Here is an 18,136-nt window from a genome sequence, read left to right on the forward strand (position 1 = left end):
TCTTTATAGTTAATACCAAAATCTGAAACGTCACTTCCAAAATGCACATTATAGATAAGGCTACAGTAGTAGATGACTAATAAGACTGCAACTCTACAATGCTTGAAGAACATAAGTCCAGAAAAAAAATCGTACACCATTTACCAAAATGGACATGTACAAAGCGAAGAACAAGCTACACATAAAAAATCTGACAGTCCTGTTATATGGTAAGTTGCTAACAATGCCCTATAAAAAAAAGCACGCAACCCAATTATATGTATAGAACATGTTTACCTCCAAAGCAAATAATAGTTTCAGATTTGTTGTTACTTGCCGATACCAATATTACATTTATGAAGCAAACTTGATTTGTCAACAAATTAAGGAGTGCTCATGTATGTAAAGAAACAAAGAATTTGGGAATGGAAGGTTATAGTAGAAATGAGCATTCAGACATGTGGGATCTGATATGGAACCTTCGGTGGGTACAAATTAACTGACAAAGCGAACTTCATCACACAATCATGTGCAAAATCAAAACAATATAGTGACATTTGTCAAACTTATCTTAGTTTCTAGCTTTGTCAGATTCTTGGAGATTTTTCATTTCAAAGAAGCATCATGTAAACTCACAAAATAACTGTGTAATAAGTAAAAGAGTAAACAACAATTAATTCACTTTCCACTGATTCATCCCACTACTGCACTGAAACGCAGAATCCTTCAGCAAAGCAGTACTTGTGTATGAAATCCCTTGTAATTGCAATATGGATGCAAAACTGCATCCTAGCAATCTGACATGGTGGCAAACAATTAGTACCAGGTGCTGACCAGAGCAAGTCACTGAGAAGAATGAAGAGGCTGTACTCTCATGGAAAAAGCAGCACTGCAGGCGCAGATAGAGAATGGGAGGAAGATCATGAGTGGATCGAGCATAAAGGAGGTGATTATTTGGCCCTTGCAACAACACATCTTCTTCCCCAGTAGCAAAATTGTGCCATATCGACCTCAAGCCCTCAAGGTGCCTGGGATTACCATCAATGCTGGAGGTAGAACATCGAACGCAATTCAAATTGCAGAGCCGCACGCCACCAACTTGAACCAAAGTCGAGGTCAGGCTCCATCCCACCGGATCGAGTGGTTGCGCTGTCTCTGGTCTCCACTCAGCCCCTCACCTTCTCCTGATGCATCATCACCCAGAGAAGAAGACAGATGGGTCAACGGTAGCATGAGAATGCAAGGGGAGGAAGGGAGCCCAAGGGTCGCACGTAAGGGAGAGCTAGGAGGGAGAGAGGCGGCGGCGGCGGCTATGCCGACCTCGAGCGCAACGCACTGGATTGAGAACTTCATGTTGAGCTTGAGTGCACCTACCCAAAATCAGGCGATGGGCCAACAGATCGATCCCCACACAGCCACACAATCGATCTCTATCACAGTGCCCCCAAAGCTAGCTCCGCATGGTCCACTCCCCCTGCTAGAAGAGAAGGGCCTGGGTCAGCATATTGATCCCCATGCCATCGCTGAGAACAGATGAGAAGGGGAAGGCGGGGCCGACGTTGGCGTGAGGATGCAAGCGAAGGGAGGGAGGGAGCGCCAGGAGATGGGCAGGACAGGGGAGAGCTCGAGGGGCAAGTCGTCGTCGCCGGCGAGGAGAAGCGGGGGAGGGAAGGAAAAGCGGCGGCGGCGCAAGGGAAGGGAAAGGAAGAGAAGGGATTGGGGAACAGTAGTGGCTAGGGTTTCGGGGGATTGGGTGTTCTTTTTTTTTTTTCAGAAAACTCCCTTACTTTCTCTTTTTCAGAGCGCTGTCCTATACTTGAAATGTTGTCTCTTTCACGTAAGATATATCAAGATATAGAGGGCCTTTACATAAGAATACATAAGACAACGAACTTACATTGATAGACTTAAGAAAGATTATCAAGGTAAGGAGGGGTTTTTTGCAAACTTACCAGCTCCAGCGCTCTCTGGTCGCGAGATGCTGATCGGACGGCGCTGCGGACAAGTAAGGAGAGCGCCCGAAAAACACCAGCCTTCCAGCGCACGGGGGACGTGGATAGACACGCGTGCGTCCACGCCGTCCAAAATTCTCTAGTGCGAGCAGATCGCCCCAATCTTTAACTACCCCGATCTGGAGTATTTCTGCTCTATTCCGCATTACAACTCCCTCGGCTGAAAAATATAATATATGCGCATTTTACTACCTCCGTTTCAAGTTATAAAATGTTTTGAGTTAAACTGCTTCAAGTTTGACTACGTTCGTAGAAAAATACAATAACATTTTTAACCCAAGACAAATTTATTATGAAAATATATTCAATTACTGATTTAATGAAACTAATTTAGTATTATAAATATTACTATGTTTCTCCATAAACTTAGTCAAACTTAAAGTAGTTTGACTTTAACCAAAGTCAAAATGTCTTGTAACCTGAAACGGAGGGAGTAGTTTTTTCTAGACTGATCATGGATTTTAGTTTTTATTAAAATTATGCCAAAACATGTAGATATATAGTACATGTGGTGACGCTATATTCGTATTTCATATGAAGTTAATTTTTATAATATATTGATATAAACTATCAAAGAAATTAATGATCAAAGTTATCAAAGGCCATGTCAAAAACTAAAATGCCTTATATTCCTCATCGAAGGGAGTGCATACTACATAGTCATGTACTTCTCTGTATGTTCTTTCTTTCTTTGCAAATCCATATAACTTAACCTCCTTGATCCTTGTTTATTTCAAAATTAAAGGACATGACAAAGGGATATGCTAAGAAAAAAAAAGACTAGGTGTTATAAACATTGTCTCTTGATATCAATGTTCCTCATTGAGTAACAAAGCGCCAAGCTTGGCGAGCTCAAAGCTATCGTGGTTCTCTATGGCGAGCAATGACTTGACATTACTCTTCCCGAACCCTTTCTCGTATTCCTCCACCATGTTAGCTAACTTCTCCAACGCCGACATCGCCTCCGGAAATCTGCCAGCCTGTACGTTGTAGAAGATGCCAAGCTGACCCTGTAGCACGCTGGCGTATGCTGCCTGGCACGACTGGAAGCACACTGTCGTGGCATCGCCGGGTTTCAAGCCGTTGCCGTCGTCCTTGAGGATGTTGTCTATCTTGGCCTTGGTGCTCGTCGTGTTGGATGTCAGGAGGTCGATGACGATGATGGCGAGGTCACTGTAGTGGCTGGCGCTGAGGCTCCGGCTGTCGGAACCGAGCGCGTCCATGCAGAACGTGACGCTGATGACGCCGCTGCTGCTGCCAGCGAAGATCTTGCATGCGCCGAGCATGAAAGAGTCAGCGTTGGCGGCGTGTTGAGCTTGAGACGCCGCGACGAGGGCGACGGCGAAGGGGAAGAAGGCATTGGCGATGCCATGGGAGGAGACCATTGTGAAACCTCGATCAATCTGCAAGATGATGTCGAATGGTTTTTTTGGATGAATACTTTTGTGGCCTTGTGTGTGAACTATTTATGGACAGGTTTTGCATGGTGTTAAAAACGAACAGATCATCTCCAGTTAATAATTAGATAGAGTAGATCCGTAAAATCAATTATTGATTCCCCGTAAATCTCTGACCAAATATGGCTGAGGCATGTACAATGACAATCATTAGCATGTTTTGAAGTTATTAATAAGATGATTTTACTTACATAAAAAAGAGAAGACAGAGAAATATATTTGTTACTTGTGACAACGACACGACTTTTAGTGTTTCTAAAATAAACATTTGTCGCATGAGAATCGATAAAAGAAAAGAAAGATAATAAAAAAATAGTTTTGGTGTATTAATTGTTAGAGTAGTATTTTACCATCTCTACTGCTGTTGTAAATTGTAATAAGATAGTCTCTAAATGAACTAAGAACCTATACTAGCTTTAACTTTAAACATGCCTAATAAAACATCCTTACCGTTGCATAGAGTTGATGATTTTTTTTATATGCTGTACCATCAATAATTAAGCTCGTAAAACTATACTATATATGCCTCCGATTCATTTGATGTTAATAAAAAGACTGACAGTTGCTAGTTTCCTATAACATGTTCTACTCTCGCATCATTTCAGGGAAGCTGGAGGTCTGGAGCCGGAGCATATATATATAGAAGCAGACAAGAGAGCCGACGGTTTGAATCAACGATGAGATTAGATATCTCGCACTGACTGAACTGCATTCCATGCAGGTGACGGCGGATCAATCCCTAATTAGCTGTGGAATCAGAAAATCGATTGATATATAGCTTGAGTTTCAGTCAATATCTTAAAAAAACTATCGAGTTTCAGTAATCTATACTCGAGATATATTTGTGCTGGACTCTGTTGTCTTGATTATTGACCGCACGATCACAACTGGTTCCCGTGGACTCGATAGGGTTTGGAAACTAATTCTCCAACCCCGCGCAACATTCGTGACGCCTCCGACCCCTCTTTCCCCCACATCGTCGCACATTCTCGATCCAACGGCTTGATTGTGTGAACCCAACTTGTGGAGGGAGTTTAGCGAATTATTCTCTGACTTGGCGTGACCTCCCGCTAAGCTGTCACGGCGCCTGCCGTGCCTCCGACACCCCATACTACTGGCGGAATGCCTCCGGCAAGCCGTTGTGTTTCGCTCAGGCGGCAAACACCACGAGACTCATGGCGCTCACTATGTATATCGAGATAAAATTTGGTACATTTAGATACTAAGTATCTCAAGATACCTCTAGATATTAGTGTAAAATTTTCTAGTTAAAATCTAATTCCTCTATATACTAAGTATCTCGAGATAAGAAAAAGGTGTAAAATTTAGGTACCGAGATATCTTCTCAAGGATCATAAAATTTCACTTGTTTTAGAGATGTCGGTCCATGATGATTACAAGTATGCGTGATGCATATCATATTTTACTATAAAGTTAATGCTCAATAACTACTAAATCTCAATATTCAAGTGTGTCACCTCATTCATCCACTTTAAGTTTTATTATTTATTGCTTGTGTCAGGTGTGATGTAATATGCATTAGTACATTTGCTTGTACATTCTTCTTTATTGCATTATATTGTTTGTTACAACAATGTGTGCATTTTCGTCATTTCGTAAAATTCAGCTGATTATGTATGGAAGGGGACAAATAATATAATGTACTTACAGGGCACACATAAGTGATTACTTGCACACGGAAATCATCCAGCTGGTACATCAAGAGAACAAACAAAAAGGAGACAGACAAAAGTGAGATATGGGCTAAGCCATTGTTGGATGCACTTAATACAGACAAATAGACTATGCATACATTAAGAATGTCTTGCCATTTCTGAGTATATAATTAATGTTTATGTGGTCATGTACTTGCATCTTTTTCTTCCCCTCTTGTCCTTTTGCAGTGTTCAATAATTGCATGCCACCGAAATTCATCCATGTAAAAAAAATTTAAATAACTAGGCACAATTAATAATTCAAGCTAGACATGGTAACCAGACAAGAACTTGATTCGATTTGTGCAAGTACATATACGGAAATACTACTGCCCAATTTCAGAGTTCATGAGATTAATGTCTATGTGGTCAGTATCTTCCCCTCTTCCCTCGCTTGCTTCTTGCCGTGCGTTGCGTGCTTGCCAGTGAATTAATTTGATGAAGATATTTTATTTACATAAATAGGACCAATAATTCAATGCACACATAGTAAAAAAAAGACAAGAACTTGCATGATTTGTTTTGTGTTAATTTGTACATGGAAAATGGAAATGTTGTCCTCTTTTGTCGATCCTGTTCAGTTGCTTGTCGCAACTGGACATGTCTAGCCCGAGAAGCAACTGAATTGCCGATCAAGCGGTTGCGCGTTCTGCCTTTCCAACCGCTCGATCAAGATCCGACGGTCCACATACTCAGGAGAGGCGCTTGCATTATTGCGTCCGTGGCTCAGGCTACAGATGTCACGTTATGATGTAGCTCAGCTCACACTTGTTCATCGCATGAGCATCGCACGCCTATTTAAAGATGCTTGCTTCGATTCCCTCCTGAGCTCTAACACTATCGGAGCTTCACAAATTCAGTTGACGAATTGTAGCTGTTCTCTCTCGTCTCCTAGTGTTGGAGGCAAAGGAATCATTCGATCCATAGGTCCAAATCTCTCTCTCTCTCTGTCCTCTACTCTTCTGAACCTGTTCTTGTTGTGCGGTTGAAATGTTCGACGAAATGCCTGAGAGAACCACTGTGCTTTCCCTTCTGCTGTTGGTTCACTGCATGACAGATTCCTCTCTGTTTCATCTTTTCCGAGGGAAATTTTGTGGGATTTCACTGAAGTTTGGATGGTTTACTGCTGATCGCTGACGATTTTTAGTGGTGGAGTTGTGTTTCTGTAGCAGTTTTGATTTTGATGTAGGTCTGATCCAATTATGCTTAGTGTTTCCTCTTCAGTTTCTTTGCTGTTTGACAACTCAGTCGATACTGTTTTTATCCCTTTGTTATTAGTGTGCTTACTCAGTTACTCTATGATCTATGGGCTGAATTAGTGTTTATCGGCAGGCAGGACGCACGACAGAGAATATGGGTTTCAAAGAAACATATTTTTCTGCCTTCTGTTACTTGCTTCTTTTCTCTGTCAGCTGCAAATGCCAAGCTGCAGAACTGGACATGGCTCAGACAGCAGTACTGGAAGTTGATGCTTCATGGAACCTTTCTCGAAAGATCCCTGACACGCTATTTGGATTGTTTTTCGAGGTCAGGCTTTGCTTATTTAGCTTCTGGTTCAGTACATCTTCTATCTTCTTGCATCACTCCCAGGGGCACTAGAACTGATATCAGGATGGGCTCACTAACTTAATGAACCTTACCTGGGGGATGCATCTAGTCTTTTCAGTTGAATTTACCATTGTTCACATTGCAGCACGTTGTACTACCTATGATCATCTTCTGCTTGGTTTCAGAAAATAACTCCTATTCTGTACATGTTTTCTCCTGCGCCCATTTCTATTTTAACCATGTATTATAGGTCCATTTTCTTCTGTGGATGCCGGTGTTGAAATTTTTATGCATTATTTGGGAAGAGGAGGGATTGGGGTGGGGTGTGTGAAGATTTATTTTGTTGGCCCTTGTATTCATTACATGTTCGCTGCAATTTGAATATTCTAGATTATCCTCGTCAGTCATGATAACTGGATCGGTGAACATCACAGGAAATTAACCATGCCGGAGCTGGTGGGATATGGGCGGAGCTTGTCAGTAACAGAGGTAACTCTCAGCTTGATAATCATGCCTCTTGGTTCCCTTGGAAGCTGTGAGAAGTGAGTGGATGCGCTTGACTAAGTTGCAGATTTGTTACACGGAAATAGATAAATCAGTCCTACAAAACAATGAGTCATTGCACTGCCTACATGTCAGAGAGACAGTAGCATTTTATCAGTGGCATACAGTGTAGATTTACTTCATAATAGATGTTCTTAGGTTAATAGGTCTAATAGTCAATGAAGGAAAATAATTTATAAAATGAACCTTTTCATGTGATACACAACACTTCTCTTTTACAAGGACAATATAGAACTCCATGTCAGCATTCAGAACCATGGTATTTTTACTTCTTGTAGAAGAGATTAAGAGCAAACTGCCCTCCTAAATGAAATGATATGTAGTTATCACTCCTACTTATTCATGAGAAAGAAAATTATCAACTTTTGTCGAGAGTATTTATTATGTTTATCCTTATTCATATTGATAACTGACATCAGGTTGCTTAACTTTTTTTTTTTTTTGAAGAAAAGGCAAAAGCTTTGCCTTCAGGTTGCTTAACTTCTATTGGCTTGTAGCTAGAGAACAGAATAGGCTAAAGCTCAGCATTAAAACCTAGAAAATGAAACAAAAGAATCTGTGTTTTATAAATTTTCATTAACATTGAAGCTGACTAATGCAAAATTTATACTTCAGGGTTTGAAGCTGGAGGGCCCCACACCCCTTCAAATATTGACCCATGGTCTATCATTGGAGATGAATCCTCTATATACGTCACGACTGATTGCTCATCTTGTTTCAGCCAAAATATTGTTGCTCTAAGGATGGAGATTCTCTGTGACAATTGTCCAGCTGGCGGTGTTGGCATTTACAACCCAGGATTCTGGGGCATGGTATGAGACTTTGTCAACGAAAAACAACTCACAGTCCAAATAATCTTTTCTTCTAAATGACAGTTTACACTGTACACACTGTCACTTACAGAAAATACAGCAAAATTATCATTTTTCTTCAAAAAAGGAAACTAACAAATAGCTAAGCTAACCTGTTTTTTCTTTGGTTTCAGTTCATGTTGATCTTTTTCTGACGTAGTGTTGGCTTTCTATCCAATGGTTGTGTGTTGCTTACTTGGAAATTGAATAACTGTTCTAGTTTTTTCTTCAAACCATTTCCACTTTTATCTTCTGTTTGTTTTCTGGGATTTTACCTTCTGATTATTTGAAGAATCTGTTCATTTCAACTTCCAGAACATAGAAGAAGGAAAAGCCTATAATCTAGTCATGTATATCAGATCATTAGAATCAGTGGAATTGACAGCTTCTCTCACATGCTCAGATGGACTGCAAAATCTGGCATCAGTTTCTATACAGTATGCATCTTTGCCATAACGCTGAAATAAATAATTGTTAATGTCTTCTTTGTTTAAGATTGAAAGGATTGCATATTGAAATGTTGCAGTGGTATTGATCTGTCAAATTGGACAAAGATAGAGTTGCAATTATTAGCTGAAGGAACATGCAGAACTTCAAGACTTGAATTAACAAGTATGAAGAAGGGAATAATTTGGTTTGATCAAGTGTCACTCATGCCTTCAGACACATACAAGGTTCATCACATTTTCATCTTGCTATTGGCTACTGACCATCACAGAAGCATGCTTTGCTCTGGGAGCAGCCACTGAATATTCATGGAGAAAATATAGTAACTAAAATACTCAAAAAGATAAACCAACGATGCACTGCTTCGAGATGCAGCTATGTGTACTAGCAGAATTATAAATTATTCATAAGTACATAACAAACATGTTGGTTCAATCTCACTGCTAATTAGTAAGTCATAATAAAATTTTATATTCATTTTGAAAAAAAAAACTGGAAATAAAATCTATCCCTCCTTTCTTTATTGGCAGACCATGATTATTAGTTTACCATTTTTTAATGGGAATTTCTATCAATATTTGTTAATGGGCATTTTCTGCTATATGTACAGGGCCATGGCTTTCGCAAGGAACTACTATACATGCTTTTGGAATTAAGACCACAGTTCCTACGGTTTCCTGGTATTTCTTGTTCCCTAACCAAAATAAACTACTAGGGGCTTTGAACATATGCCTTGGTTTTTCACATATTTATGATCACTGTATTATATCCAGTTATTTCTCGTTAAACTTCAACCCTATATTCCTTTTTAAAAAGTTCGAGGTCATATTCTAACTAGAATTAGGAAAAAAACTAATATACAGGTAACTAAAAATAAATCAAACATGCACTTTATGATGTCTGCCAGAGGAATTAATAAGGACTTGCTATCATAATATAACAGAAATACATTGTATTTTACTTTGTGATGTTAATCTAAATCATTTCTGGGATAGGAACAAGCATTAATAATTAAGACTCAAAGAGTAAAGCATTAAAAAGTTGAATTAGTACAAAACAGCATGTTAGACATATATACATATAATTTTTAGATAACATAGCATATAGATAACTGTTCGTCTGTTTGTCCCTAACAGTTATAGATTTACCTATATTTACATATGATTTCCATAATATCCTAGATAGTGATAACTTGTAGTAACTAACTTCTGAACAAGTCCACATATGTCTCAATCAAAAAACTTTATATGACACTTTTGATAGGGGGGTGCTTTGTTGAAGGCGATTGGTTAAGAAATGCTTTCAGGTGGAGGGAAACTATTGGTCCCTGGGAACAGAGACCTGGGCACTTTGGAGATGTTTGGAATTATTGGACCGATGATGGCCTAGGATATTACGAGTTTCTCCAGGTGTATGTTAGTTAATGCCATCTGAGTTTTTTTTTTCATCTCTTCTGCTATCAACATATCTAACGAAATATTTCTACCGAAATTTTCATGGAAAGCTTTCTGAAGACCTGGGTGCTGCCCCTATTTGGGTGTTCAATGTTGGTAATACATTATTCTTATTTATATTTTTCTTGTTTTACCATATGTTTTCTTATTGCTAGCATGCCCATTAACTGCTTACAGTTTTTATCTTGAAATTTAGGGATCAGCCACCATGATGAAGTCGATACCACCATAATTGAACCTTTTGTTAAGGTACGTTAAATGCCCAAGTAAGAATAGTCATCCAAATATAACTGGGTAGAGGGTTACTACGGTTCCATTTTTCCTTATTGCAGATGCCATCATTGCAAAACAAAATGTTGTTCTATGCATATGCCATTGTTTCAAGTTTTTTTTTCTTATTATAGGATGTATTGGATAGTCTTGAATTTGCAAGGGGGAGCGCAGAATCGACATGGGGCTCTGTTAGAGCTGCAATGGGGCATCCAGAACGGTTCCCACTGAAGTATGTTGCTATTGGAAATGAAGATTGTGACAAGGGATTTTACCGAGGTATATTTTTATTAACCAGAGCTTGTCATGCTAATGATCCCATTTGTTGTCAATGCCATAGTTGTTCTCATTAGTTTTCAATAGACACATCTATAGGCTAAAATGATGTGATGGCCAAGTATAATTAACACAAAATTTCTTATCATTTATGTCTGCATATCTAAAACCGCTTATTTTCCTTCTTCGTTCCCCTTTTCTTTGTTTGTATGCCATCATTACTTGGAGTCAACTACAGTTATGAAAAAATAATTTCACCCTTACAAATAAGCATAATAAAAATATAAACATTTGTAATAAATAATAGATGAAAATAGAATGTATGTAACTTTTAGCCATTTATTGTACCAGTTTCCGAGGATACATTTTCTTTGCACATGAAGTTATAATTGCTCATAACCTTCAGAGTTACTATAGCCTTCACTAATTTCATGAAAGTACTAGAGCCAGCCAAGAATATCCCACTTGTCCCCGAGTTGCCCATGACGGTTTTCAATCCTATTGTACAGGAAATTACCTCAAGTTTTATGATGCTATACGCAAGGCCTATCCGGATATTCAAATGATTTCAAACTGTGATGGATCATCTAGGCCACTTGATCATCCTGCTGATTTATACGATTTCCATGTAATCTTCTTTCATCAGAAAATATTCTCCATTTTCACTTTTTAAATACTGTTTCATGATTTCGACATACTTCTCATTGTGTTTTCATTAAGATGCATTCTGACATTTTTTTTCAGGTCTATACCAGTGCTGCCAATCTTTTTATCATGAAGAATAAGTTTGATAGGACATCACGCATTGGGCCTAAGGTATTTTAATCCTTATTTGGATGGTATGGTTCTCTGGGATTTCTGGCCATCATCGCCCATCCAAAACATGACCTTTGTTTTTGTGATTTATTCTGGCAATAGATATATCCTTAAAATACTGATATAAAGGTTGGCCTTAAATAGGCCTATCTTCCTAATTTTGGTAGAATATTTTTAGGACATTGTTTCTTCCATATTATTCTACCTGAAGTTGGTTTCTTCATTTATTTAAGTTTCTTTAGACATTATATTGAAGTCATAATTTTATACGTGCAACTTCAATCAATGGTGTTGTAGTGTCAACTGTCACAACACTCTGGAAGGCTTTGTTTCTCTGTACCATTACAGTTCTCTTGCATCTCGACATCCTAGGATATTGGATACACAGAAAGTAGTCATTAATGACTATGCTATAATCTTATTCCAGGTATTTGTCAGTGAGTATGCTGTCAATGAACAAAGGGATGCTGGTAAAGGAAGCCTTCTTGCTTCACTGGCTGAGGCTGCTTTCCTTACTGGGTTAGAGAAAAATAGGTGATCTCCTTCACTTCATACTTTCCTTGAATAATCTCTCTCTCCATATTCTTGGGCTAGCTGAAATGCTGAATCATGCATGCGGCTGTATTTAGATCATCCATGACTTTTCCAGGATAAATGTCAATATTGTCATGAATAATTACTAGTTTATGACCCTGTTTAGATAATTAAATTTGAATTGAGGGGATAAAAGTTTGTTTTTCAGAAATTACAAGATAACATGTACACATGTTGTAAATACTAATACTGAGCAGCAAAAATACTCTCCATCATGAATAAATTAAAAGTTTCTGTCATGTTTCTTTGCAGTGATCTTGTTCAGATGGCTAGCTATGCACCGCTCTTCGTAAATGACAATGACCGCACGTTAGTACCTTTGGCTTTGCCTTTTTTATTTTCTAACATTCTTCTTGTTCACAAGTGCTTGAGTTTGACTAGCTCTGAATGTGATGATCAGCTGGAACCCAGATGCAATTGTGTTCAATTCCTGGCAACAGTATGGCACTCCTAGTTATTGGATGCAAACATATTTCCGTGAATCAAGTGGTTCTGTGATTCATCCGATTACGATCGGTTCCAGCTACTCTGATTCACTGGCTGCATCTGCAATCACCTGGAAAGACACACATGATATCTTTCTGAGAATAAAGGTAGTTAACCATTCCATTTTTTCCTAACTTGCATACCATTGCAGCAATTCATTAGCGAAGTACCTAAATGTTTTGAATGATTGAGTTACAACAATATAAAGCGATATAAAACTGATTGAACCACTGCATACTTGCACATCTGTTTGGATTTTAGAAGATATATTCATCTTCAAAAGATCTTCTGCAGATAATAAACTTTGGGCCAAATGCTGTGAACCTCACAATATCTTCAAGAGGACTTCAAGCTGGCGTCAATACGGCAAAATCAACTGTGACTGTTCTCACATCCGACAATTTGCTGGATGAAAATTCATTTGCTGAACCAAACAAGGTAAGACAACCATTGGTTGGATCACAAGTTATTTGTTTCATAACTATGCACTGAATTTATCAGCTTTATTTGTAAGCTTTCAGGGAACTGCTTATTTAGCTGTCTGGAATTATTCTCTAGTCTTTCTAGATAAATTTTTCGCAGGCAGGATGAATTTCAGTGTGACACACAATATTCTCAGGTGCTGGCGAGTTCATCTAACATACAAGTATCTTGTGAACGATGAATGCAGGTCGTACCGGTTAAAAGCGAGCTGCCAGATGCTTCAGAAGAGATGGAAGCAGTGCTAGCTCCTTATTCATTCACTTCATTTGACCTCGCTCTAGATCAGTACAGCAAGCTCGTAGCAGAGATGTGAAGCAACCAGAGAAAGAACACAGGATGATTACGTGAGGTGTGCTACCTGAATTTCAGAAAGCTAACAGAGTGTATATACTGCATTCTGGCATTTGCTAATCACACTTCGTGTGATCGATCCTGTTGTTTATGACGCTGTAAGAGTAGTTTAAGGTTGTCACATTATCGAACCTAGCGGTAACGCTAATTAATATCATTGTCAATAAGCAATCCCTTTGATCACACTAAGCTCCGGCTACTCAGCTTGAATGGATTCCCAGCTAATCTGAATCAGCAAACAGGAGGGGAAAATGAAGGGTGGATGATAAATGGCTTGAACTATATTTCAATCATACTTATTCTGCATGTTTACCTTGTGTTTCAGTCATACCAAGTGATAGGGTTGACATTTCATTTGATGCAGCACAACATACCTGTGATATCTCAAACACAAGTCCAATTGAAACTGATTAAACTTTTCATTCAAGGTTTCTTACCATGCAATAGTGCAGCCAATTAATGAACAGTAATCATGCCCCAAAAGGACACATGGTAAGACAATGGTGTCTTTGCTTGGGGGAACTGCATAAACACAAACGCAGACAATACATTTCCCCCTCCAAATAAGTATAATACAGACATTTTGTAATGCTATCAAATACATTTCAGAATGTTTTCTATTTGACTCCATTCAATAGCACCACTTCCAGAGGGAAGAATTTTACATACAAGAGGATAACAATCATAGTAGCATTTTTAAGGCATCTAGAGAATGCATCTCTCTGAAAAGATAATTCAATAGTATGCCAATCATCTCTTGACCTTACTTACTGGACAAAAAGGAAAAATGAACTTCAGATTAAGAAACATGGCTGATATCATGCCACTAAAGTAAGACTTTCAGCCGAAGAGGTTTACCTCCTCTTAGGGAGTCAATGCGGGCGAAGTATGAGGGGATATGTACAACACCAGCCACTGCTCCAGCACTGCATGAATAGTTGGACAACAATGTGAGCAACCACAATTATCATTTACTAACTAATAAGCTCAAAACTTTTGATGATCTCATACCACAGAAAGCAATGGTCCTTGCTTAAATTTGCTATGGAAGGCAAATGCAAGTGGCTTTGCTCCTTCTCCAGGTCCTCTAATGAATCCACTAGATGCATATGCACATTGGAACTTCATCAGACAATGGTCCAAAACTATCGAGATACAATGTTCATGACCAAGATAACATGGTAAGTTAGAGAGCTGTACTTACACTAGTGAAACTGAGACAAGTGGAGATCTCCTCACATCATAGACAGCAACAAGGCCATGATACATTTCATTGCCATCTTTGAACGATAATGCCAAGCGCTCTCCTGAAGAATCCCATGCTAATTTATCTATGCCTCGGCTAGATGAACCAGAGAAAGCATAAATTAGTATATGGAGTGGACAAGAAATTACTTTTCTAGACTGTAATGGATGAAGTGATGAACCTTTGATCATGTAAGGTTTATCCTAAATGAAAGCATCTGAGTATATACTAAATGATGGCAAGAGCCAGACTTTTTACAAGCCAGATCTAAATATATTATTTTGAAGAAAAAAATGGTTGAGGCGCTAACATTGATTAGGGAGAACTTGCCTTTACTTAGTTTGCTAATAATCATAAGTTACATACTATGAGTGATTTCTTTAAAAACATACCATGAATGACCTCCGAACCAGTTGCAAATGTGGTTAGTCAAAATATCATCAGTTAAAGTTAGCATTTAAGACAGCAGCAAAATATGTTCCATCAGGTGCACATGAGGTCATGGGTATAGAATGGTAGGTCAACTGTTGTTACCTGACAATCAGAGAGGAAATTTCAGGAAGTTCGACTGGTAGGAGATGAGCATCTGAAGTCAATGAACACAACATAATGTTCAGGATACAGACAATAAACATAACAGCATAACTTCACATAAAAATGTTGTAGTGAGATGAGGGTAGCAGTGCATACCTAAAGATGGTGGCTTTGATGAGAAGTGAATTGAGCCCAGTGTTGTTGAGTTAGAAAAGGACAGTAACGCAATACGGCCTTCTGGATCCCAATTTGCTCCCTAGTATGCAAGCAAGATAAAAGCATAAAACATCATAACTCCAGAACTAGTCACAACACCCATATTTAATTCAAAATACTGGTTTAAGGGGGGTAACATACATATTACAAGTGAATGAGATACATTTTCTGTAAAACTGATATTATGTATAATTGTATATTCTTAGGAAGGTTCAAATGAAAATGAGCTTTATGTAATATTTACAATTTACAAAGTAAACTGAAGCAAAAATCAACTGTTGAACAAGCAATTACCCTTGGTGGCAAACAAAATTATAGGTATATTTTCTATTCTAGATGCCAAAAGAATCATAATGACCAGATGTTGAAATGACAATACATTGACAAATAAAAAGGTACTGCAAGGTAGTCATAAATACAAAATAAAACCCAAGTTTAGAAGCTTGATGCAGGCATGCTTACAACATATATTGCTTGAAATCACTTGTTAAATAAGGTAATATGCTTTATCAATCTTCATAATCATGCTAAATATACAGTTTTCAAGATAAATACATGTATGTACACAACATCATTTTCCAATAGATCTGATATAACAATTTCTTATGTTAAAACACAACCCAATAGCCCATAACAGGCAAAGCATTTGCCCTTTCATTTCATGACTTATTAAAAATTCATTCCTTGTGACATGGTAAATAACAATGTTAAATGTTGAACAGTACTTTTTTAAGAATGAATACTACTTACAGATACATATCCATTAGATGAAGACCATGGTTCTGACGTCCATGTATTTGTTTCCCATAAGTGAAAAGTTCCATCACTAATTAAAAAAGTAAACTATATAAATCCTCAAATGCTATGAGTAATGAAAATAACTGAAGTTGAAGTTCATACAGCTTAGCAGTTAAAAGGTAATCTCCACTAGGTGACCACCGCACTAATGATATACTACTTAATCCACGTCTTATAGGCGTTCCCAACCCTGAAATGGAAGAAAATCCACAGATATTAGTATGCAGTTCTGTGTAAGATGGAACCAGGTATCTGCATTCTGATGACATTTATATACCTTGAGAAACGTCCCAAATTGTGAATGATGGGCTATTACAAGAGGCGGACACCAAGTATGTGGAGATATGTGTCAAGGAAAATTGTCTAGAGTCACTGATAATTTTTCTGTTTGCATATGAAGACATATTATTTGTTTTAGGTTGCATTTCTTTATTTTTCAAATAAAAGAGATGGAAATCAATGATACCAATGATTAAATGCTGCACTGAAAACTTATAAAGGATATCTTCCATCAGGTTTCCAACAAAGTGCGCTAACTAGCTCAGCAGAAGAACCACGGAGAATGTCCACGAGTATCCATTGACCACCAGAACCTCTAGGAAAGGCACCAAAGGAAGAAGAGGTGACACCAGATTTCACAGATGCAACATTGCCAGGATATGATGCTGACCAGAGGCATATCCCTCCCCTGAAAAAAAAAATAATAATAATAATAAGTTAACCTAATAGTAGATTGTGCCACCAGGTATTATGACATGAAAAGAATATGGAAACAAATCTTTAATAGTGCTCTAGTATATGGTGGCAGTAGGACATACTTGCACCCAACTGCAATCATCTTTCCACTATTTGGCCTCCATTCAACAGCTTTAACATCCTTTTGATGGTCACTTGTTAGAATGTAGGATTCTTTATTATCTGTTCAGAGAATACAAATGATTAGTTGTTGGCTTCAGCTGAGTTGAGAAACATACTTCATTTCATTAAATACAAGGATAAATGTTCATATAGCCATCATGCTTCAGTTCATCATATCTATCTTATTAATACAACATAAGAAAGTTCAGCAGATCTCACCTGGCTCCTCAAAGTCATGAACTGTAACTTGGTTCTTCCCAGAAACAAATGCCAAGCAATGCTTGTGCGGATTCCAACTTACTTTCTGGGTATCAATTTCTTGTAGCAGATTTGGCTGCGAAAACAAAAGATTTGTCGTAAGTACGGTTGTTACAAAATCTATCCTGAGCACTTTCTACACAAAAATAAGATTGTGGGTAGATTTTGGGTGAACTACGAGAATGGGGCAATGTATGACAGAAAAGCAGTAAAATCATGAATGCAAGCAATTGAGTCTACTAAGATATGATAAAGAACCAACTCACATCGCAAGAAGGGAATAGCATTTGTTTGAAGGACTCAGCTATGGTGGAAGCTAAACTTGTTCTGGGGACAACTTCAGCAGGCTCAGCAGCTTCAGTGACAGCAGGAGGCTCGTGGGTGGCAGCAATCGCATCCGGCTGGAAAGGAATCGGGCTGAAGACCATTCCCTGGAAACCCCAAATTGAAGTTCCAATTAGAGGCCTAATAAAATTAGTGTTGTGAATGAAAAAAGAAAGACGAAATTATGCGAGGCGGAGGAAGAATGGGGAAGATGGGAGTGTACTGACGAGGACATCCCCGTAGGCATCCTTGGCTCGATCGTCGGACACCGCATCCGCCGCAACTGCAACGCACAGACTTGGAATGAGCTTGGAGACAGCAGAGAGAGGGGGAGCAGGGACTGGAGATAGCACACCTAGGTCGCGGTTGATCTCGCAGATGGTGACGGCGCCGGGCGGAGGGAAGCTCGGCATCGTCGTTGTCTTGCGTCGGCGAGCGGCGGCCGGTGCTCCGCGTCGCAGGACGGGTTAAACCCTTGACTCCCCCAATATCTTCTTGTCATTTTTTCCACACTTCCTTTTGATTTTTTCTTTTTTTTCATCCTACCTGTCCATTATGAAATTTCTTTCTTTTCGAAGATTAAGAAAGAGCCGAAATAG

At 38.7% G+C, this 18,136-nt stretch overlaps 3 protein-coding genes across 3 annotated transcripts; 1 reads left to right on the forward strand and 2 right to left on the reverse strand.

Annotated features, from left to right (window-relative positions):
• Window positions 1–2,618: 2,618 nt before the first annotated feature.
• LOC127755666 (uncharacterized) lies at window positions 2,619–3,407 on the reverse strand. Its single transcript, XM_052281353.1, has one exon. The coding sequence runs from the start codon at window positions 3,374–3,376 to the stop codon at window positions 2,801–2,803; it is 576 nt and encodes a 191-aa protein (XP_052137313.1). The 5' UTR covers window positions 3,377–3,407; the 3' UTR covers window positions 2,619–2,800.
• A 2,521-nt stretch (window positions 3,408–5,928) lies between these two features.
• LOC127754556 (alpha-L-arabinofuranosidase 1-like) lies at window positions 5,929–13,474 on the forward strand. Its single transcript, XM_052280124.1, has 18 exons — window positions 5,929–6,090; window positions 6,496–6,690; window positions 7,146–7,200; window positions 7,891–8,087; window positions 8,442–8,563; window positions 8,653–8,800; window positions 9,184–9,253; window positions 9,837–9,982; window positions 10,078–10,123; window positions 10,224–10,276; window positions 10,432–10,576; window positions 11,083–11,201; window positions 11,318–11,389; window positions 11,817–11,923; window positions 12,236–12,292; window positions 12,384–12,576; window positions 12,764–12,907; window positions 13,140–13,474. The coding sequence occupies exons 2-18, from the start codon at window positions 6,517–6,519 to the stop codon at window positions 13,263–13,265; spliced, it is 1,974 nt and encodes a 657-aa protein (XP_052136084.1). The 5' UTR covers window positions 5,929–6,090; window positions 6,496–6,516; the 3' UTR covers window positions 13,266–13,474.
• Window positions 13,475–13,830: 356 nt separating this feature from the next.
• LOC127754557 (aladin-like) lies at window positions 13,831–18,046 on the reverse strand. Its single transcript, XM_052280125.1, has 15 exons — window positions 17,893–18,046; window positions 17,765–17,820; window positions 17,480–17,644; window positions 17,175–17,289; window positions 16,916–17,015; window positions 16,600–16,785; window positions 16,375–16,430; window positions 16,200–16,287; window positions 16,050–16,125; window positions 15,240–15,339; window positions 15,084–15,135; window positions 14,508–14,645; window positions 14,315–14,402; window positions 14,162–14,229; window positions 13,831–14,073 (listed from the first exon to the last, which is right to left on the reverse strand). The coding sequence occupies exons 1-14, from the start codon at window positions 17,948–17,950 to the stop codon at window positions 14,176–14,178; spliced, it is 1,332 nt and encodes a 443-aa protein (XP_052136085.1). The 5' UTR covers window positions 17,951–18,046; the 3' UTR covers window positions 13,831–14,073; window positions 14,162–14,175.
• Between the last annotated feature and the right edge of the window lie 90 nt (window positions 18,047–18,136).

The sequence above is a fragment of the Oryza glaberrima genome, chromosome 11 (assembly GCF_000147395.1).
Source record: "Oryza glaberrima chromosome 11, OglaRS2, whole genome shotgun sequence".
Lineage (NCBI taxonomy): Eukaryota > Viridiplantae > Streptophyta > Magnoliopsida > Poales > Poaceae > Oryza > Oryza glaberrima.